Source organism: Periplaneta americana, chromosome 14 (assembly GCF_040183065.1).
Source record: "Periplaneta americana isolate PAMFEO1 chromosome 14, P.americana_PAMFEO1_priV1, whole genome shotgun sequence".
In the NCBI taxonomy this organism is placed as follows: Eukaryota; Metazoa; Arthropoda; class Insecta; order Blattodea; family Blattidae; genus Periplaneta; species Periplaneta americana.
The window spans coordinates 8,408,387-8,432,114 of NC_091130.1; the positions used below are offsets into that span (position 1 = coordinate 8,408,387).

A 23,728-nucleotide genomic window follows, 5' to 3' on the forward strand; every position below is an offset into this window, starting at 1 on the left:
GTTTCGACAGCTCTCCCTCATTTGCATACTAAATCCATGAAGTAGAGTAAAGGACTGTCGTTTTATTTGCCAAGAGGTAAACATTCTGAATGCACCCGTGTTTTCAATTTGTAATTCGCTACATGTTAGCAAAATAATTTCAGGCAGAAATTCAAGAAAAGCAAGCTTTTTATTCTTTAAGGTTATAAAGCGACAGGTCCACACCTGTGGAGTAACGGTTAGCGCGTCTGGCCGCGAAACCAAGTGGCCCGGGTTCGATTTCCGGTCGGGGCAAGTTACCTGGTTGAGGTTTCTTCCGGGGTTTTCCCTCAACCCAGTATAAGCAAATGCTGGGTAACTTTCGGTGCTGGACCCCGGACTCATTTCACCGGCATTATCACCTTCACCTCATTCAGACGCTAAATAACCTAAGCTGTTGATAAGGCGTCGTAAAATAAACTACTTAAAAATAGATAAAGCGACAGTACCTGAACATCACCGTCACAATTAAACGGAAAATAAAATGAAATGAAAATTAAAAACGAAAAAAAAAAAAAAATTAAGAAAATGGTGGGTCGATAAAAATATTGGAAAGAGAAGGGGGAAACAAAAAGGAAATCAAGAAACAGAACTCGAGTAAAATTACAACACGAACTTAAGAATAAAATCGAGGTTTTCCCCAACCATAAGGTGAATGCCAGGTAATCTATGGCGAATCCTCGGCCTCATTTCGCCAAATACCACCTCGCTATCACCAATCTCATCGGCGCTAAATAACCTAGTAGTTGATACTTACTTACTGGCTTTTAAGGAATCCGCAGGTTCATTGCCGCCCTCACATAAGCCCGCCATTGGTCCCTATCTTGAGCAAGATTAATCCATTCTCTATCATCATATCCCACCTCCCTCAAATCCATTTTTATATTATCTTCCCATCTACGTCTCGGCCTCCCTAAAGGTCTTTTTCCCTCCGACCTCCCAACTAACACTCTATATGCACTTCTGGATTCGCCCATACGTGCTACATGCCCTGCCCATCTCTAACGTCTGGATTTAATGTTCCTAATTATGTCAGGTGAAGAATACAATGCGTGCAGTTCTGTGTTGTGTAACTTTCTCCATTCTCCTGTAACTTCATCCCTCTTAGCCCCAAACATTTTCCTAAGCACCTTATTCTCAAACACCCCTAACCTATGTTCCTCTCTCAAAGTGAGAGTCCAAGTTTCACAACCATAAAGAACAACCGGTAATATAACTGTTTTATAAATTCTAACTTTCAGATTTTTTGACAGCAGACTGGATGATAAAAGCTTCTCAACCGAATAATAACAGGCATTTCCCATATTTATTCTGTGTTTAATTTCCTCCCGAGTATCATTTATATTTGTTACTGTTGCTGCAAGATATTTGAACTTCTCCACCTCTTCAAAAGACAAATTTCCAATTTTTATATTTCCATTTCGTATAATATTCCCGTCACGAGTCATAATCATATACTTTGTCTTTTCGGGATTTACTTCCAAACCTATCTCTTTACTTGCTTCCAGTAAAATTCCCCTGTTTTCCCTAATCGTTTGAGGATTTTCTCCTAACATATTCACGTCATCCGCATAGACAAGCAGCTGATGTAACCCGTTCAATTCCAAACCCTCTCCGTTATCCTGGACTTTCCTAATGGCATACTCTAAAGCAAAGTTAAAAAGTAAAGGTGATAGTCATCTCCTTGCTTTAGCCCACAGTGAATTGGAAACGCATCTGACAGAAACTGACCTATACGTTTCACTGAGACACATTTTAATTAATCGAACTAGTTTCTTGGGAATACCAAATTCAATAAGAATACCATATAAAACTTCTCTCTTAACCGAGTCATATGCCTTTTTGAAATCTATGAATAACTGATGCAGCGTCGTTAAATAACTAAAAAAAAAAGAATATAATCGCATGTGGAAAATGTGTATTATTTTTAAAAGAATAACACGAAATCTGTGAAACGTCTTCAGACACGGAACCAAAGGTGACAGCTAAAGAATCTTGAAGAATAATTAAATTTTATCTTGAACACAGAAGTCACAAGATGAACGTATGGTTCAAAGTATAACAGCTGCAATTAGCATTTTGTTAGAAATATGAATAGCTACTTAGTATGTACTTTGCAGTCATTAGAAGTTGAGATAATTTTAGTAAGCGACATAAGAGAAGGAATAAGCTGCATGCAATATGGGTCCAGGAATTTACTACTGCCTGAAGGACTAGTACGTTAATCCTTAAACTATGAATATAATAACGCACTTCATTACACTCACAAAACTGACTGCAGGCCATCTAGGTCTATCTTCTCTACTAGAACAGCGGATCAAGTCGTCGGGGTAGAGTTCTGTGGTTCCAAGGCAAACTTGACGTCATTTCTTGCAATTTTTTATGAGCGAGCATTTCAAGTTTGTGACACCGTATAAAATCATAGTAATCAGTTTCATAACAACGGGTTAGAGAGATATGCATGTCATCTTTTGATATAATATAGTTGACGTATATCACCTTTTGACTTGCAACCACAGAGTTGCTTCATGTCCAGATTTTTCTGGAATCATACAACCTACAAGTTCCACTGTCCAGATAAAGTCTGAATATAACAATACACACTATACATATTTGGCTTAAGAATAATTCGCAATAACCTAATACTACAATTTTTTACTGCAGCAGCAGAGGTTATATCAGCGTCGCCGGATGTGCCGGAATTTTGTCCCGCAGGAGTTCTTTTACATGCCAGTATATCTACTGACATGAGCCTGTAGCATTTAAGCACACTTAAATGCCATCGACCTGGTCCGGGATCGAACCCGCAACCTTGGGCATAGAAGGCCAGCGCTATACCAACTCGTCAACTAGGTCGACTAATTAATGTGGATCAAGACTATCTCGGATAACACAAAACTCGGATAAAACGGGTGGATACTGAAAAACTGTGTTTTGATTACAAATTAGGCAGACTCTTTACTCAACAGACTAAACAAATCAGTTTAATATGAACGTTATGGAGTACAAAATTTGAATGGTTGTATCGTGGACCACAGTTGTGTTCCAAGGCCATAGTTATGGGAAATGACTACTTTTGGAGTTATTACATTTATATTTTTTGTTGGTTATTTAACGACGCTGTATCAACTACTACGTTTGTTTAAAATTGGTGATAGCGAGATGGTATTTGGCGAGATGAGGCCCAGGATTCCCTATAGATTAGCTGACATTTGCCTTAGGTCGGGAAAACCCCGGGAAAAAAACTCAACCAGTAATCAGCCCAAGCGGGAATCGAACCCACTCCTGAATGCAACTGTTGATCAGCAGGCAAGCGCCTCATCCGACTGAGCTACGCCGGTAGCTTATTATATTTAACAATACAATTAATAAATCAGGTAGGCCTATATTTTTCTCTAAAATCATTTAAGGTAAAAACTTAAAATATTTTTACACAAATTTCTCCTACACACATGGTGATTTTTGTCCATATCGATAGGAAAATCTAATGAAGAATGATTTATTCATCTAGCGTATTTCAATAGCGTGGACGGTTTTCGTGTAAATTTAATTTAAAAACCACTAATTTGAAGCCACTGAACGATGAGACCAGTCTGCAACGTTGTAGCCAGAGAGGGAGGTTGAGGATAGTTCATCTTGGCATACAGATGAGTTCGTTGACATCTTGCATTTCGTCGTTATTCCTGCAATAACTCCTACGTGCAAAATATAAAACTGTTCAGTAGGAGGAAAAATACATTTATTCATTCTATGGCAGTAGTTTATAGGAGAAAGAAAGAAATATAATTACATATAGGAGACTTTATTATTTGCTGTATCACTATTTAAGTTATTTAATTCAGCAAAAATCTGAAAATCGATAAATATGTCACATAGGAGTTACTGCAGGAACAACGATGATTTGTATTACGAGAAGAAAAAAGCGTATGTTAGCGGTGATGTTGGTAGACTGATGAAATTGCAACTTAATTTTGTAATTAATCGTGAATTTAATCACAAAACGTAATATAGGTTTTCTATTCATTTAAATGTACCCTATCTCCATTTCAATCTGCAATCTGTATATTTGTGTCCAGTAGCGCATTTATGTCTTTCCCACGCGCGAAATATATCTCAATATCCTAAATTGTCAATTGTAGGGGAGACTGTTGTACCTTTAGCATAGTGTACCTTTGAACATTTTTTTTTTTTTTTTGCTGCTACCTAGAGGACTCAAAATGAAGTAGATTGTAGAGAAAGCCACTAAGTAGCTCTGGTCGTAGTTTTGGTTTGATTTATTGCAAAGTGTGAGTTCCGTAGACAAAAGAAGTTTGTGCGAGATCGTGCGTATTTGCTTGTTTTCCGCACTGAATCAATACGCGGTAAGTGTGAAATACCACATTCAGTATTCCCAACGTAACACATATAACAATTTCCCTCTTCTTACCGCTTAAGCGCGACATTCATTTTACTGCTTTAGGCTTTTAACATATTATTTTTAGAGACGTTTAACATAGTAATAATTATAAATTGGAAACTTACCACTGCAATTTCACCTAAATTGCAATGTTAATTATTGTTTTTAAATATTTGCAAAAATTAAGTAAAGTCTACTACTCCACGAAACTTATTGCATTCCTGATACAAGTAACATTAAGGAATCCGTGAAAAAATCAACTAGATTCCAGATGCGGATGTTATTACTGCAATATGTTATATAAATAATATTGTTAAAATATTAAAATGAAAAATAAATCATTACATAACCTTACCGTTTGTTTTAAGTTCGCATTTATAGACTGGAGGGGAAAAAAAGACAGACGTATATCACGGCCTGCTGGAGTATAGTAAACACAGAAAACATTTTATAGCAACAATGTTGAAGAAAGATATTAAGTTTTTCGAAGTTGCCGTCATTAAACAGAAACCAACATGGAGATTTCATTGCAACTAATTAGAAATTCGTCTTTCAGGTATGTAATAAACGATCTTCGCACAAAATAATGTACGATACACGAGCGGTATGTTTGCTTTCATGTTCTCGGAAATTAAAAAAGCTCAACTACGTTTCGCTTTTTCAATCTTTTCCTCGACCATGAAAACGTCAACATACCGCTCTTGTAACGTATATTACTATTTTTTAGTACCAAAAGTAAACACTTCGTTCATTGATATATGTTTTCTAACACAAAACCAGATTGCATCTGTTAATATCTTTCAAGTGCGGTGTGTTCCCCATCATCTGGTGAGTTATAACCAGGGAAAGGATTTATATGTAAATACATATTTACTTATAAAGCTAATATAATTTATATTTTGCATTATCTTTATGTTTCACAATGTGTAGGGTTGAAAAATCCTACTTTTATTTTCCATATTTTTCCATATTTTAGAGTTTAGTACATATTTTCGTTAATTTCCATATATTTTCCATATTTCATATAAAACAGTCCATATTATATTAGGTTTAACAATAAAACAAAACAAAATTCCATTAACTTTTAAAAATACATTTCAACAATAGAGATTTAAACACATGTTCAGTAATCCCTTTAACATCAGAGTTATTTGAAAATTAGCAGTCCTATCAACAATGGGAAAGTAAGTTACAAAACTGTATTAATTTAATTTAAAATTTTTAACAGACTTCAGTTGTGCAGCTCAACAGTTAAATGCCAGTCAGAGTACACATAGGTTCAGTTTTGTAAATCATACTATAAAGACGGTAAATATGCCAAAAGTACGTCATTCAGTCAATTTAAAATCAAAACTAACAAGTTACATTTCAGAATTTAAAGAAGATGGTTTATCAACTGACAATAAAATATTATTTTGTAATTTGTGTCAGTGTGCAGTATCATCTACACAAAAGTTCCTGGTGCAACAACACATTACAACTAGTAAACATCAGGCCAACAAACAACTAAATTCCAAGCAGAGACAATTGTTTTTAACACAACCAACAACATCGAATGTAAGATCTGAGTTTAACATCGACCTGTGCCGTTCTCTCATCTCTGCTGATATTCCTCTCTACAAACTAAAGAATAAGGTCTTCAGGGAATTCCTTGAAAAATATACTCAACATACAATCCCGGATGAGTCAACACTTAGGAAGACGTATGCTCCATCCATCTACGATGAGACAATACAGAAGATAAGAGATGAAATTAAAGATAGTTCAATTTGGGTTTCCATTGATGAGACTCCCGACAAAGAAGGTAGACTTGTTGGTAATGTAGTTATCGGTTTGTTAAGTGAACAATATTCTGAACGAATTCTTTTACATTGTGATGTTCTAGAAAAGTGCAATAACAAAACTATAGTTAAACTGTTCAACGAAGCTATGGGTATCCTGTGGCCAAAGGGTATTATGTACGATAATGTGTTATTCTTTATTAGCGATGCTGCCCCTTATATGGTCAAAGCTGGACAAGCATTATCTGTTGTATATCCTAAATTGACTCATTTTACTTGTGTGGCGCATGCATTTCATCGTGTGGCAGAAGTGGTCAGAGACAATTTCCCTAAAGTAGATTTGTTGATTTCATCAGTGAAAAAAGTATTTCTCAAAGCTCCCAGTAGAGTTAACGTGTTGAAAGAAATGTACCCTGAAATTCCATTGCCACCAAAGCCAATTTTAACTAGATGGGGTACATGGCTAGAAGCAGTTGAATATTATGCCGAACATATAGACTCTATTAACAATGTTCTCCTTGCATTGGACTCTGAAGATGCAGTCTCAATTGATACTGCGAAAACAGTTACCTGTGACATAAGTGTGAAGAATGACTTAGCTCACATTCAGCATACATTTTCATGCATCATAAAAACGCTCAAAAGTCTCCAAAATAGGCACCTTTCACTATCTGAAAGTTTTGAAATTATAAATAGTACTGTGGAACAACTGAATCGTGGTAGAGGTAAAGTTGCAGATGCAGTAAGAGCTAAGGTGGACACTGTACTTTCAAAAAACCCTGGATATGAAGAACTACAAAAGGTTGTTGCTGTGATGAGTGGTGAATCAACAGTGAAGATTAACTTGGACTTATCCCCAGCAGACATTGTGAAATTGAATTATGTACCAGTTACTTCTTGTGACGTCGAACGCTCTTTTAGTCAGTATAAATCTATCCTCAGAGACAATAGAAGAAGATTCACTTTTCAGCACTTGAAAGAAATGTTTGTAACCTATTGTTATGGTAACAGACAATAAAAATTGTGTTTTGTTGAAACTACATTGGAAGATAAGGTACGTCCATTATATTTTTTGTTTAGTTTGATTAAAATGTACCAATATTTAACGTACATAGTCATTTTTTTATAATTTTAAGTCCATATTTAATTCCATATTTTGGTAAAAATCCATATTTAATTCCATATTTTGGTAAAAATAACTACATATATATTTACATATTTCATATATTTTTAGTCCATATAAATCCGTTCCCTGGTTATAACATATTTTAATTTCCATGATTTATTTGACACTCTTAGTTTTCGGAGCCATATTTGTTTAAACGTGCACCATCTTGCACCTTTGAACACAAAACTCTTGTACCATGGAACATGTTCCAAATTACACGATACTATCGGTTTTTGTTTTTCTTTTATTTTAAGGTGATGTCACGAAGTAAGTCTGGAGTTAAGAGGTCCCCAATTGATTCGGACGCCTTGAAGAAAGGTGTTGAAGCAGTTATTGCTTCTCCAGGAAATAAAATCTCAATCAGAGAAGCCTGCTCTGGTTTATGATTGCAAATACATTTTAAATATGATTGTCAGTTTTTACAGCTATATTCCCGCCTATATTCCATGTGTTCCAACTTACAAGAGGGTATGTTCCAAGGTACATGATCCTGTTGTACCTTTGAACACATTACATATCCCTTCATTTTATTTTTTCCATCATTAATAGATCTGTAAAACAGGAAAATACATACAGGAAGTTGTAAAGGAATCTTCAATAATTATTTCAAGCATTTTTTTATTTAACAAATTTCATTTCCCAAAATTAAAAAAAATAAAATGTGAAAAGTGTTTAAAGGTACAATAGTCTCCCCTACTCAAAAGCAGAAAATGAACATAACCTCTTCCCTGTTCTAGTAATCAAGTTATGTTAAGGGACGAAGTTCAGGCGGGGCATATAAACACTTCAGATCGGCGCATGCGTTTTAGAAGGCTCAGGTATATCTCGACAAGCTTATGCCGCTTCTGAAGGGCAGTACGAAACAAGTCGAATTTTAACCAGTGCTCAAGCAAAACACTGAAATCTGTTCACACATATACTGACCAATTAACAGTGATAAATAGCTCAGACTTAGAACATAATAGCCAAAATCTGTTAGCAGCAGTTTGCAGCTTTCATTGAAAACATGATAATTTAACAAACGAATTGCGAATTACGTTCATCTCATACAAAATTAGTACTAGGCCAGTATATACACTCAAACGTTAGAGAAAAATAATTTGCTTTCATATTGTTTTCTTAAATTTTTACGAATAAAAATTGTAATTTTTAAATGGCCTAATAATATGACGGACCATTTCGTCTTGTTTTTCTTCCGCGTCAAGAATGGGCCACTACTGCCCTGTTACGAGATTGTGTCTATCTTCTCCTCGGGCGATATACATGTTTATCAGCAGGGTGACAAAAATAGTATGTCTGATGACATTCTTTCTAGGCGGTTTTGCTAACTTAAAAAAAAATATTGTTGGGTGTTTGAGAATAAGGTTCTTAGGAAAATATTATGGGCTAAGAGGGATGAAGTTACAGGAGAATGGAGAAAGTTACACAACGCAGAACTGCACGCATTGTATTCTTCACCTGACATAATTAGGAACATTAAATCCAGACGTTTGAGATGGACAGGGCATGTAGCAGGTATGGGCGGATCCAGAAATGCATATAGAGTGTTAGTTGGGAGACCAGAGGGAGAAAGATCTTTAGGGAGGCCGAGACGTAGATGGGAGGATAATATTAAAATGGATCTGAGGGGAAGAGGATATGATGATAGAGACTGGATTAATCTTGCACAAGATAGGGACCGATGGCGAGCTTATGTTAGGGCGGCAATGAACCTGCGGGTCCCTTAAAAGCCATTTGTAAGTAAGTAGCGGTGGCGGTAGTAGTAGTAGTAGTATTAGCAGGAGCAGCAGTAGTATAATTTTAAAGGGAAAAATTGTTCCGGGATCGGGTATCGAACCCGGGACCTTTGGCTAAGCGCGCCAACGCCGCTTTACCACTAAGCTATCCAGGAACTGTACCAGATCCCGGACCAATTATTCCCTTTATATCCACATACCTCAAGTGGGTTGACAAGACGTCAATGACCCAACTTTAAGTGTACACTATACTGTGCAACTTTTAATTGTGGTTTCATGTTAACGAACTGAGGCGTATATTATGCAAACCTGGAAGCCAGATTTGAGCAGCGGCATCAGTAGTAGTAGTAATATCGTGTAAATTGATAAAAAAAGTTTAGAAGAAAGGAAAATACCGTGTAGATTAAGTTACTATAAACACACGGAAGTTCACAAACTGTGGCATGAGTGTAAGTCTAGAATGTGTGTACTGACAAAATAATATATACAGCACAAAAGAGTATGATTTCAGCTTCTCAAATACTACGCGTGATTCTGCAGCTACGTGTTTTGTACACGTCCTCCGTATGTATACATATGAATTATAATTACACGCCATAAATCTTCCAATTACAGCCAGAGATGAGTGGGATTCGGCCGCCCACTTCTGTTCATGGGAGGTCAGTCTGCAAACGGATTGCGATTCTATTTTGATGTAAAGTTTGATGAATTCAACCATCACCGCGAAGTAATACTGAATGCTGAATAAGAAAACGCAATATAAATGTAAACACTGATTCCTAAATAAACCATGACATAAACTTTAAGCCCTGTATGGAAATTATTCAGACTTTTAATTTCTGTATCTAATACTGGTGACACACTACAGTCACTAATCGCGATTATCAACCTAATCGCGATTGGGGTTGTAGTGTGTCACCGTCCCGATCGCTATCAGGAGCTTAATCCTGTTCCCAGAACAAGATAATTGCGCTGAGGCACGGCCCAGTGGACGAAAGTAACATTTTAGTAATCTTTGGTTTCGAATTATCTTGATTTATATTATTTAGGTAGTCGTGATAGCTTCTGCTGTGGAATTTTGTTACCCCTTCCATTGTATCACAGTCTACTATATACAGTCGCGAAGCTTGAGGTGTTTTTTTTTGCAAATCTCGTGATAAAGCGCTCCAAGCGGTTGGCAACTAGAAACAATAGACTGTCCATGGTCGACTTTGGACTGTGTCGTATTTCTATCGAGTGCTAGCTCGTTGCGTATTTCACATTGATGCTTGTGAAATGTTCGTTATTGGTTATAATGAAAATGTTAATGGCTAAAATATAATATTTGGAATAATAATATGGGACAACGAGGAGACGTTTGTAGTGCTATAAATTGTAGCAACAGTAAGAGAAAGAGGCCAGAGTTATCCTTTTTCCGATTTCCGAAAGATTCAGAAAGGTTCCTGGGTTTCCACAAGAATGCTGTGCAGAAACAAAACTGTTAATTTGAAGTTCCTTGTGACTGTTAGAATACATTATATCTTTAAATTTCATAATGAAATGTTTCAGTCTAACCGAAAGGACATTAGATACCGGTCAAAGTTCTGTCACTTAGGCTGCTAAATTTCCAGAGAAATAAAGGTTAGGCCTACTTTTTTTTTCAGAGGATATATTTTTAATTGTAGCTATTAATTTTGTTATTATTTTTATGTGTTATTTTACTAAACACGTAGAAAAATTAAGTTTGTTTTAATGAACTTTACTGATCACGTTTTATTTTCAATTCTGGTGGGATTATTATTGCTTAGGCCTAATTTTTTCTTCAAAGGATATGTTTTTAATTATAGCTGTTAATTTTGTTGTTATTTTTATTTGTTGCTTTAACTAGAGACGTAGAAAAAGTCTGTTACAATAAAATGTATTGATCACGTTTTATTTCCAATTCTGGTGTGATTATTATTGCTTAACCTCATCCCATTTTGTTAACTACGTAAGCCTACACTACAAGTACCGGTACACGTAAGTTACTCCATTAATTCATATTTCCATTATGGTTGTTGTAAAGAGAAATGCAAATTAATATTTATTGGTTTCAATTCATAGTCAATTATCGCTATAATCTTGAATGAGTGAAGCTATTATAGTAAATTTCAGTTCGTTTTGCACAAACAAAAATTATATTAACTTATTTCTTGCAGGTATCTTCGAGTTTATGGTGGAATTTAATATACTTCATTAAAAATAATAAATTAACTTTATGCATTTAATATTTCAATAATGGAAGGAAGTGTTAATTTTTCCAAAAGAACACAACAACGAAAATGTAACATTTTTGTCGGCTGCTAGGAGAGAGATCTGCGATGATGGGGCGATAGTAGCGATCCTAGTGGTGGGCAACTACCCCTGTTTGCATTTTTACTACATATTGAGCTTCGCGACTGTATATAGTAGACTGTGATTGTATCATATGAATTAGAAACGAAAATGAATTTGGCTACTATTAGACGTAGTGCATAAATTTAATGCAGATGTGAGAAAAGTAAAAAGAAATATATTAACAAATGACAGATCAATTATTCATATTTCATATATATAGAGAGCAATAGAAGGATGCTGAAAGATGTTTCATTTCAATAAATAATGGATTACAAACTGGAACTGGTTTCTTTTTCAGATTTTCAATTTCAGTCTCCATTTCGGTGCTATCATTGAGGTTAGGGTTGATTTTAAAAATGTTTTATTACAAAATAATATAAATTTTTAGCATGATATGAATTTTATAGGTTATAAAATCTCTTTTCAAAATAATATCGGCTAAATAGTCACGATATAAATTGTATCAGTTTACATTGTAAAGCATATAACAATTTTAACAAATAAATTTCCATGTCAAGCTGGAAAAAACAACAAAGAAAAAAAAAAAGGAAAAAAAAAACAATGAACAAACATCAAAAGAAAGTATGAACTTCAGGTGTTGTCCAGGAGGGAAACAAACATAGACGTATGTACATAGAGAAAATTGTTTCCTCTATGGTAATTCAGCTGTTGACCAGACGGGACCAAGCGTGACCTAGTGCGTCACAACATTTTCGGTAATCGCGATTAGCGACTGTAGTCTGTCATAAAAATATTATTCAACTCGTTGCTATAGACTACAAAGAATTTAAGAAAGGATAACAAATGCATGTCAAAGAGTACTGTTTTACATTCTAGCCTTTTATCACGCAGTCAAGCGCCTTATCACGAAACTGTTTTTATTTTTACATAATTTCAGGGTCATATGCTCTGAAACAATGTTACAAATTTCAGTTCTTATATTTCAATTACATCCATAGTTCTACATACCAACCCACACTTCTTAAATCTGGAAATATATATTAAACAAACAGTTAAAATATAAATTGATAAAGATATCAAACGTATTTAAGAAGCATGAAAAGGGTTAATTCTGCCGATATCTAAATGAAAACTTCATTCCCAGCGTGGAGGAAATAGCGAAGACAACAATTATGGCAGAAACTCATGACCTGCTTTTTTAATTACTTTGTAAACGCAAGAACTTGTTTATAGCGATAAAAACCTAGAAACGATTGCAGTTTTATCTTACATAGACAATTAGACAAGCCAACTTATCGAGATTTATATATAGTCTGCAAAACAAACCTTCCTTATCTTATACGATATTTTAGGAGGGGCGAGGAGAAACGAGTTTAACAAACGTTGAAGAGGTTAAGTTTCACAATACAAAGGTCAATCAACAAGTTTTCAGACTGCTCTGAATGTAGGCAACACAGAGAACACAGAAAACAAGTTATCTAGAACCATAGAAACGCCTGGAATCTATACTAAATGCATCACTTCAAAGGCAGAGAAGAAGACTGGCCATAAGGCGTATGTAGAGATTCCAGGAAAAATCTCAATAGGTCCTGGACATGTTTGCACAAAATCACGTGTAGAAGCTCAGTTCTTGAAAATAACCTGATTCTGTTTGATAGATTGACTCAACAGGCATGGAAGCAATGATCTTCAGTGACACGTGCATGTATGTTTAACAGTACAATAAATGAAGGGCTCAGAACCATAGTGGGCCAAGCGCCATTTACTAAAATCTTAGAAAACAAGGGTTAAAATGAAGTAATCATAATTCAATGGAAACATACAGCAAGTAATATAAAGTATACACATTAAAACTAAATGATATGTCAATCTTCATTAAATTATGGTATTCACTTAACTTTAACCCTTGCTTTCTCCGTTTTTAATAAATGGCGCTTGGCCCTATGGCTCTAAACCCTTCAAATACAAGTGCAGTTCGGAAATACAGTATATTGACTGCACTTTGTATAAATCAATTATTGATTTGGTGTCTGTAAGAATTTGTCATCAACTGAATGCAATAAATCGTTGCTGTTAAAACTAGAAAGAGTAACAGTAAAATCAAGAAGTCATACCATCATCCACGATGGGAACATAAACATAACAGCAAACATACTTGGTAACCATGGAAACATAACAACGACGCCATTTTCTCATATTCTGTCGTATACTTCAGCGCTCCACGATTGTGTTCTGTTTGCAAATCACGTAAGCATAAGCATGAAAGTTTGGAGTTTGCAAACTTTCATGTTAACGTCTTACGGTAATGTTTATGTCAATGCTTATGTGAATCATTGTGAATGATCCCATTTGGTAGCCTGGGAGCAAACTTCTGTGTTTATGTTACGGTTATGTTTAATTTTCATTGTGAATGTGCCTTAATATTTTATTAAAATGGAATGTAATGCGTCTTCTTAATTTTTTCAACTTTAGAATAAAAATGCAATATTATATGACCACATTAACATGTTACCGTAATACAATTAGGCCCAATTGTATAAAACTCCCTGACTAAAGATCAACTTTGATCGAAGATCGAAAAGTGAACCGAGTTCAGACACTTCTTCTATTGTATAAAACTTTTCTGCGATCAAATTACCTTGGTTCAAATGCAATCTAAGTTCACGTGAAAAGGATTTGGCAACATCGCATAAACAGGTGAAATACGTGATGCGCGGACCATGTTATACAGGTTTGTTCAGTGTTGCCAATCTAGCGACTTTAACTCTTTTTCAACAACAATTTCTTTTAACTTTTATATTGCTTAAATAGGGATTTAGTGACCTTTTTAGCACCCCATAGTGACAAAATGTAAGCTTTCTTTGTTGATAATGAGAAATCTAGCGACTTTGCAACTACTTTTTGGCGACTTTCCATACACTCTGTTGCAGACACTGTTTTTTTTTTTGTGTAATGTAAATAATGGCGGACAATAAGAAGAAGGCTGACTGTTCTCCAAGTTGTTATCATGTTATGGTGTTTGATACTGCTAAACATAATAAAGCTTTATAAAACGACAATTTTCGTTTAGTAATACAGTTAATTGAACATTTATGAATGTACCTATCATATCCATTAATAATTAATGGTTGTTATAAACATAATATAATTATAGGTTATGTTATTTGATAATGCTGAACACGATAGAGCCTTATAAAATATAAGATTGTTTGTGTATTAAGGCAAGAAATTGAAAGAAATATATATAAATGTACCTAACATATCTATTAATATTAATAATAATGGATATTTTATTTGCACAATCTGTCACTCGTATATTTCAAACAGAAAAGAAATAACTGAACTTGGATCATCTAACTTAATCGGAGAAATTTCTTCAGTCAAAGTTGACTTTAGTTTGAGACAAATTAATCTCAGATTAGACTTTATACAACACAAAATTCCAAGTTCAGCTGAAACAAGGATCAATTTAACCTCTGATCTAAGATTAAATGGTTTATACAATCGGGCCTTAAACTTTTTTTAAAATTTTGTAATCAGGAAGCTTGACTTTCCGCATGGAGGAACCCTTTCCTGCATTAATAGAGAGTTCGTGATGAGATAATACATTTTGAATTCTTTAATTTCCTGTCTGGCTACCTATCATCTAAGTTCGCTGTTATAATGCATCACAATGAAAAATCCCTGACACTCTATGGTGTTAAAATAATTGTGGACAACTGATCTGGAACAAATTAAATGACGTCCCAATTACTGTTTTTAAACAGATGTTAATTAGAAAATACTTTATGAAAAAGTTGGAAGTTTTGTTACATGAATAAAGCAACTGGTCATACTTTTTTTTAGTTTTTTTTTACTTGGTTATTTAACGATGCTGTATCAACTGCGGGGCTATTTAGCATCGATAGAATTGGTGATACCGAGAAGGTATTTGGCGAGATGATGCCGAGGATTCGCCATAGATTATCTGACATTCGCTTTACGGTTGGGGAAACCTTGGGAAAACCCAAGCGGGAATCAAACTCGCGTCCGAGCGCAACCCCGGACCAGCAGGTAAGAGCCTTAGCCGACTGAGCTACGCCTGTGGCTTTTGCCGACTGAACTACGTCGGTGGTTTTTTTAAAGTTATTTTAGTTGCCATAAATAACATTTCGAAGGCTGAATTTCCTTCTGTCATCAAGCAATGATGATACCTAGTTCTTGAAGAAACCGGTGCATTGGATTAGAAAGCTTTAAATAACAGACATTAGAAATTTCTCTATTCCACGAGTATTATACAACGAGTAGTACCACAGTCTAGTATATAGTCACGAAACTTGAGTTGCTGAGGGTACTAGGAACAATAGACTGTGCCGGTACTATTTCGCATTGTCTGTAATGAGCGATAGTAGCGATCCTAGTGGTCAGCAACTATCTATGGATGCATATTCCCTACATATTGAGCTTCGTGACTGTAGCCTATATACTAGACTGTGCTAGTACCTTCACAACTCAAGCTTCGTGACTGTATAGGCTATATTAGACTGTGCTTCTAGCATATTTCCAGTAACTTATCTAATGTTTGTAAACCTTCATCTTTATGGCCGTATTATCCCATGATAGCCTACGTACCATGCTTTACATAAAAAAGAATGTGGACATCAGTAAGTACATATTTGATGGCTATTATTCATTCCTGAAAACGAGTGGGATAAGAAAAACGAGTGTGGTACCTAATGAACTTCTTATCCAACTTGAAATGAATGGGATAAGACCCTATTACGTTACAGTTGTAGATAAATAAACATAATTCTTTCTTTCTTTTACCTTCGAAGTTACGCTATCTTGCAAGCCACTGTGTCATACAAGGGGGAGGGGGATTTTACGACGCTGTATCAATATCTAGGTTATTTAGCGTCTGAATGAAATGAAGATGATAATGCCGGTGAAATGAATCCGGGGTCCAGCACCGAAAGTTACCCAGTATTTGCTCGTACTGGGTTGAGGGAAAACCCTCAAACAGGTAACTTGCCCTGACCAGGATTCGAACCCGGGCCACCTGGTTTCGCGGCCAGACGCGCTGACCGTTACTCCACAGGTGTGGACTCATTCGATCAACATTAGACATAATTCACATTATAGGCCCCTCTAACAGTGGGATCAGCGTGATGCAAGAGAGCTTTGAAACATGACAGGACAATCACAAGTCAAGAGACAAACACCCTGTCCACTCGAGCCATGGACCGCTGCATAGGGAAGTGCATGCATGCTATCCAGAGAGTTGCAGCAATAAACATAGTTCATTATTCAAATTAAATTTATCTGTATAATATGAACTTTAATATGATAGGCCTATAATAATTTAATATGAACTTATAATACGATTATGTCTCGTGACGAGAATATTGTACGAAATGGAAATATAAAAGTTGGAAATTTATCTTTTGAAGAGGTGGAGAAGTTCAAATATCTTGGAGCAACAGTAACAAATATAAATGATACTCGGGAGGAAATTAAACACACAATAAATATGGGAAATGCGTGTTATTATTCGGTTGAGAAGCTTTTATCATCCAGTCTGCTGTCAAAAAATTTTAAAGTTAGAATTTATAAAACAGTTATATTACCGGCTGTTCTTTATGGTTGTGAAACTTGGACTCTCACTTTGAGAGAGGAACATAGGTTAAGGGTGTTTGAGAATAAGGTGCTTAGGAAAATATTTGGGGCTAAGAGGAATGAAGTTACAGGAGAATGGAGAAAGTTACACAACGCAGAACTGCACGCATTGTATTCTTCACCTGACACAATTAGGAACATAAAATCCAGACGTTTGAGATGGGCAGGGCATGTAGCACGTATGGGCGAATCCAGAAATGCATATAGTGTTAGTTGGGAGGCCGGAAGGAAAAAGACCTTTAAGGAGACCGAGACGTAGGTGGGAGGATAATATTAAAATGGATTTGAGGGAGGTGGGATATGATGATAGAGACAATTAATCTATTGGATCACATACATACTTTTTTGATCACACAAGGACATGGGGGGCCCTCCCCAGATGACGGATCAGCTCAATGCCAGGGCCACCTCCGATACAACACAAACATTTAAGACATTACACAGCATTCACTCACACATATGCAAGGATTAAGAGAAGGATCGCCATCCATGGCCGGACTTTCAAGAGGTACAATCGCTGAGGAAACCATGAAAAACCTCAGTTAGGATTGCCGGCACTGGGATCGAACCCCGGACCTCCCGAATGCAAGACCAGCCCTCTACCATGACGCTAGCCCGCTCGGTTATAATATCAACTACAGTATTAAAAGCACTTCATTCATTATTATTTTGAAAACAAGGACGAAAGTGTTCATTTATCAACATAGTCATGAAGTTCCTTGACTGTTCGATCAAATATACTGCACAGTTGTATATTTTCAGTAAGAATATCATAATGACTGACCCTTACTTACTGGCTTTTAAGGACCCCGGAGGTTCATTGCCGCCCTCACATAAGCCCGCCATCAGTCCCTATCCTGAGCAAGATTAATCCAGTCTCTATCATCATATCCCACCTCCCTCAAATCCATTTTAATATTATCCTCCCATCTACGTCTCGGCCTCCCCAAAGGTCTTTTTCCCTCCGGCCTCCCAACTAACACTCTATATGCATTTCTAGATTCGCCCATACGTGCTACATGCCCTGCCCATCTCAAACGTCTGGATTTAATGTTCCTAATTATGTCAGGTGAAGAATACAATGCGTGCAGTTCTGTGTTGTGTAACTTTCTCCATTTTCCTGTAACTTCATCCCTCTTAGCCCCAAATATTTTCCTAAGCACCTTATTCTCAAACATCCTTAATCTCTGTTCCTCTCTCAAAGTGAGAGTCCAAGTTTCACAACCATAAAGAACAACCGGTAATATAACTGTTTTATAAATTCTAACTTTCAGATTTTTTGACAGCAGACTGGATGATAAAAGCTTCTCAACCGAATAATAACACGCATTTCCCATATTTATTCTGTGTTTAATTTCCTCCCAAGTTCATTTATATTTGTTACTGTTGCTCCCAGATATTTGAATTTTTCCACCTCTTCAAAGGATAAACTTCCAATTTTTATACTGTATTTCCATTTCGTACAATATTCTGGTTACGAGACATAATCATATACTTTGTCTTTTCGGGATTTACTTCCAAACCTATCTCTTTACTTGCTTCCAGTAAAATTCCCGTGTTTTCCCTAATCGTTTATGGATTTTCTCCTAACATATTCACGTCATCCGCATAGACAAGAAGCAGATGTAACCCGTTCAATTCCAAACCCTCTCTGTTATCCTGAACATTCCTAATGGCATATTCTAGAGCAAAGTTAAAAAGTAAAGGTGATAGTGCATCTCCCTGCTTTAGCCTAATGACTGACCCTAGAGATAATTAACTTTGACACCTACCTTGCACTAAAATATCCTAGAAACAGTATCACAATGTCGATAGTATGATACAAAACACAGAGTTTCATAAAAGTGAAAATGAAGGGGCAACTGAATCACAATGCATATGTACAGTCTTAGTATATATCATATACTCACAATTGTCTAAGAATGTCGCTACCCTACCCAAACTCCTCTCTCTCACGCTATCCCATAGTGTCTTTGGAGAGTGATCCTTGCTGTTTCCCTCTGGTAACGCTATTGTAAAGATTTACCGGTACTTTGAATTTAGGCTAACATGTACAGGCCTAGTTTCCTGTGTATTCACTGGGTAAATAATGAGTACCTAATTAAATCCATCCAATAGTTGAGATAATTATACTGGACACAGACGGCCTGCATGTCAAAATACAACATTTTGGTGTAATAAAAAACGCTGGGAACGTGTTCCTAGCAAAACAGCCAACTTATTTTGCAGCACTCAACACTATACTTCCACTATAATGCGTAAGTAGGCCTACACTACAGCCTACCCATTACGCCTCCTTCATGAAACTGGAATTCTTAAATCGTTAGTAGGTCTCCAGATAAAGTGGGCTAGAACCAAAATATTAAAATATGGAATCGAACGATTTAGACAGTTACACATTAAAGGAGTGATTGTCTTAAAAAACATCGGATACTTTTGCCTTCTTATAAATTACATCTATTTTATATTTATATTTAATTTATTTTTTATTTTATGATAATATCTTTGAAAAATATTGGAGTGCAAGAGGTCAAATGACTTTATTGTCAAACGCCTGGCATTAGAAAACTACAACAACAACATCTATTTTATGGAATTACTTGCATATAGCTATGTTATTGTCCCTGAACCAAAAAAATTGTACTTTCTCTTAAAAAAAACAGCGATTAAAGGCAAATAATTTCCCTAGAATGATAACTTCACAAACTTCTCTATACAGTTGGCCTTGATTTCTCGTAATGTTATGGCAAGCTTTCTAGCTACTTCCATATATTCTATGTCGCTTCTTATATTTTCATTTTGGTGCATTTCTCTAGTTTAAAAAAACCTGACAATTTCCAAGAAAAGATCGCTATCCTTTCCTAAACGAAGGAGGCTGGAACAGAAGGATAATGGTCCTAACATACAATAACCTCCAGAGTCCTTGAGACATTTGTTGTTTTATTTTTGAAGTTCAATATGATTCTAAACTTAAAAAAAGTCACTGAAATGAAGAAAAAATTCTGTAGGTTACAGTTAAGATACAAATGCAGGTAGGCCTATATTATTATTATACTAGACTTCGGATCTCTGCACATACATCTTGTATCATAATCATATATGAAGTATAGTAGACTACAGTATAGTATACTATACTCTCAGGACTTAAGAGGCTAGGCTACTTGTCACGGATCTCATCAAACCCTACCTAACCTTGCCACTAATCTATTTCTTCGTCAAACCCTACCTAACCTTGTCACCGATAGCGGGGCTACTTGTTACTGTGAGTTGGAGGAGGAAGGGGGCGGAGTAGAGAAGAAAACCATATTTTTCGAAGAAAGAACGCCACAAGTGAACGTCAGGCCCGTTATCATTCTGTTCGGTAACAACACACTTAACTTAAAACAGAAAGTAACACAAATAACAGGTACTTAACACTCACTTGTTGGAAATGTCCAGAACTTCGGCCAATGTGAGTTCATACTTCTTACGGAACATATGACCCACTGATGTTCTTAATGCAACATGATTGAGGAGGTCGAATAGCGACACGAAAAATACTAATCCCAAAAGAAACAGCCAAACACCGCGAGTCGGTGAGATGTGATCTTCTGCTTCCAAAAGTAGCACGGACCCTGCTGCAATTCCAATTGAACCCAATGCCGACATAAGAAGCAATGAAGCAGGAGGAACCATGGAGCTTCGCCGCTGAAAGGAAATGACAGCCACCTGTTACACTCACTCATATCATAAAATTGTTGAAAATGCCTTAATTGAAATACGCCGGCAAAACTTCGTCTCTTACCTCTCTGTCCTTTCCAAGATAGGGAAGGCGCCCCATAATTGTATTACCTTGTAAACTTTGGTTATATTGATTACACCATCGTGTGAATTTGCTATAAACTTAATTACGAATTACTTTCTGTTTTCGTCCATTTTGTACACCCATAATAAAGACTGTCTGTGGTCAACATTGTGAAACGAAAAACCACGGAAGACCGAGCCCTTCCACCCTTCTATCCCACCACTACGTAACCGGCTAGTAACCATATATCCTATGGTGCCAACATATGAAATTCTGAATTTTGAGGATTGGATACAAATATTAAATGCCGGTCCAATCCTGACCAATGAATTTCCCATACAGACAATCGCAATTCTGACCAATCACAAGAAAATTGCCAGCAAACTAGTGCCACCTATAGAACATTTCTGAAACCACGTATATACATAGATGTCGCTATTGCAAGGAGGATGGCATATTTGCTTCGTTGCAAAAATGTCTACTAAAACCGCTAAGTTCGGTTTAAGAAAAGTATATGTTGCATTCACACCATTAGAACACAATGAAATACTGTAGTTCACATTGAAATGCAGAGATGAACAGTTAGATCAAATAAAAGTTATATTACTGGTTGTTCTGTATGGTTGTGAAGCGTGGAATCTCACTTTGAGAGAGGAACAGAGGCTAAGGGTGTTTGAGAATAAGGTGCTTAGGAAAATATTTGGGGCTAAGAGGGATGAAGTCACAGGAAAATGGAGAAGGACAACGTGTGTGTGTGTGTGTATATATTTATTTTCACACATTCATCATTCACTTCCAAATATTAGGATATTTCAAAGCATTCCAAACTGTGTGTCATATTAAGACTAGGCTTTGGACAATGAGGGATACCCCTCGAAACTGGTCAGCCAGGTATTTTTATAATATTAATACAGTAAAGAAGTTCTTGTTAATCAATCATATTAAAACTTATTCTTCCTGTCAAATGGGAGAATATAGACTCCTCCATGTGATGTACAACATGAAACATCTCTGATAAAGTTTACAAATTGGCACAAAACTCGGCTAAGAACATGAAAGGAAAGAAGAATAATTAATTCAAACATTCTTTTCAGAACCAACTGTTGAGCCTCCAAATCATGCAATGAAATGCAGGTGGGATGAAGGCTAACAATATTAATAGATTAAAAATGCTATCAATTTCTGGGACATAACATCTATCTTCTGTCAAGTTGATTGGAATTCTAATAGGAGTACAATCCAACCTAACCTCATATTTCGAGAACATGAAAGAAAGGGAACGAAAGTAAAGATTCGGAAGAATGGTAACCACTTCAAACTTTACTCGAACTACAGTCCACATGGAAATGCACCAAACTTAAAGTCTCTGTGATATTTTCTTCCAAACTAACAGGAGATTTTAATACTTGGGGTTATTCTGATATAAATTTTGCTATGAAACAAGAGTGAGGAAATATTTGCTTCAAAAGCAATGCAACTGGTGTACGAAGATGGTAACCTAGCAACCTGTCTCCTTTATAACAGCTCAGCAACATTTCCAAGCTTCTAATTGCAGCCAGTAAAAAAAAATCTTAAGATCATAGACTGTATTTGCCAGTATTTCTATAAACTCTAGCAGAACATATCAAAAACAATAAAACTTGTTCAAAATATTATCACAAGGGAGTGAACATTTTTTCCGAATTTGACAAGTTCCCACATTATAATAAACTATTCCAATTTGAAATAAATTGTATTAAGAACCTGTATATAAAAAATTATCACTATTACTTACCTTTGTTTGGGAGTGCACCACGGTGATGCTAGCAAATATAGATGATGTGCTTTTGTTGCAACTGCACTACAGTACTGCCTCAAGGAGTTCTGTGTTCATGGTTATCTCTGTCTTTCTTTCATTGGATCGTTTCCTTGCAGCCACTTGTTCTTGTAAAATTTCGTTTTGTCACATCATTGCTGGTATTTCCAATACGAAAAGCTAATCTTTTTCCTATTTCAATCATATGAATTTTTTCATTCCGTAACAAAATCACACAGGTTTTCGCCATGATGTCTAGCAGAGGTTTATGTATTGTATGGACCAGTAATAGCTTTTTTCCACGAATCTGAAGCATTCATCCCCATTTTCTCTCTCTCTTGTGCTCCTCCTTTAACCGTTAGCACAATGAATCTCAGCACAGTCAATAATGCAGAGTTAACTAGCAATTTGCGGTTTTGTACTGCACCTACCTGTTTCCTAATCCTCTTTTATAATTATCTGAGAAAATAACTGCCTTTCTTTCGATACAGTAATACTCTGCCTTGTTCATGTTTTGCAGAGTATGAAGTTACCTGTCCGAATAATCACTGATTGGCATTAATAACCATTAACCATGTGAACGAAAACAGTACATTTTCTGCATTATAGAAGTAGTTTCTGATATTTTATTCAAGTGAATTCAAAATTAATTCTGATAAATTCCTGAAACCAAAGATGAGGAAACAAGCTGGACAAAAGGAAGAATGGAGGCAACTTCTGAAAGAGACCAAGGCTCAAGAAGGGGCTGTAGTGCCATTGTTGATGATGAAATTTCTGGAATATTGTCCTAAGTTCCTGTGTTGGGCAGATTCTGCATTATACAAATTAAATAGCACTATAATGTCTAATCTATACGCCGGGACTAAAAAATGTTCAGATTGTACAAAGCTCCCTCTTCTTTACATTCTGTCTTGCATAAGTTTTACTCTATCGTCATTTAATTAAGCTTGGAACTTCAAAAAAGACCAAATGGTCCTACTTCTCAAAATCACTTCGAAAAACTCAGAGGCTAGTATTAACTTTACAAACATCTTGAGAGGATTTGCAAATTTTAACAGCAGTAATTCATCCAGAATTAA

At 35.9% G+C, this 23,728-nt stretch overlaps 1 protein-coding gene across 1 annotated transcript in view; it reads right to left on the reverse strand.

Annotated features, from left to right (window-relative positions):
- LOC138713114 (TLC domain-containing protein 3A) overlaps positions 1 to 21,203 on the reverse strand; it is a 45,496-nt gene extending 24,293 nt beyond the window's left edge. Inside the window, exons 1-2 of the mRNA XM_069844894.1 lie at positions 20,855 to 21,203; positions 20,492 to 20,757 (exon numbers count right to left, since the gene is read on the reverse strand). Coding sequence (XP_069700995.1) covers positions 20,492 to 20,757; positions 20,855 to 20,890 — 302 coding nt within the window. The 5' untranslated portion in view covers positions 20,891 to 21,203. The remainder of the gene's footprint in view (positions 1 to 20,491; positions 20,758 to 20,854) is intronic.
- Between the last annotated feature and the right edge of the window lie 2,525 nt (positions 21,204 to 23,728).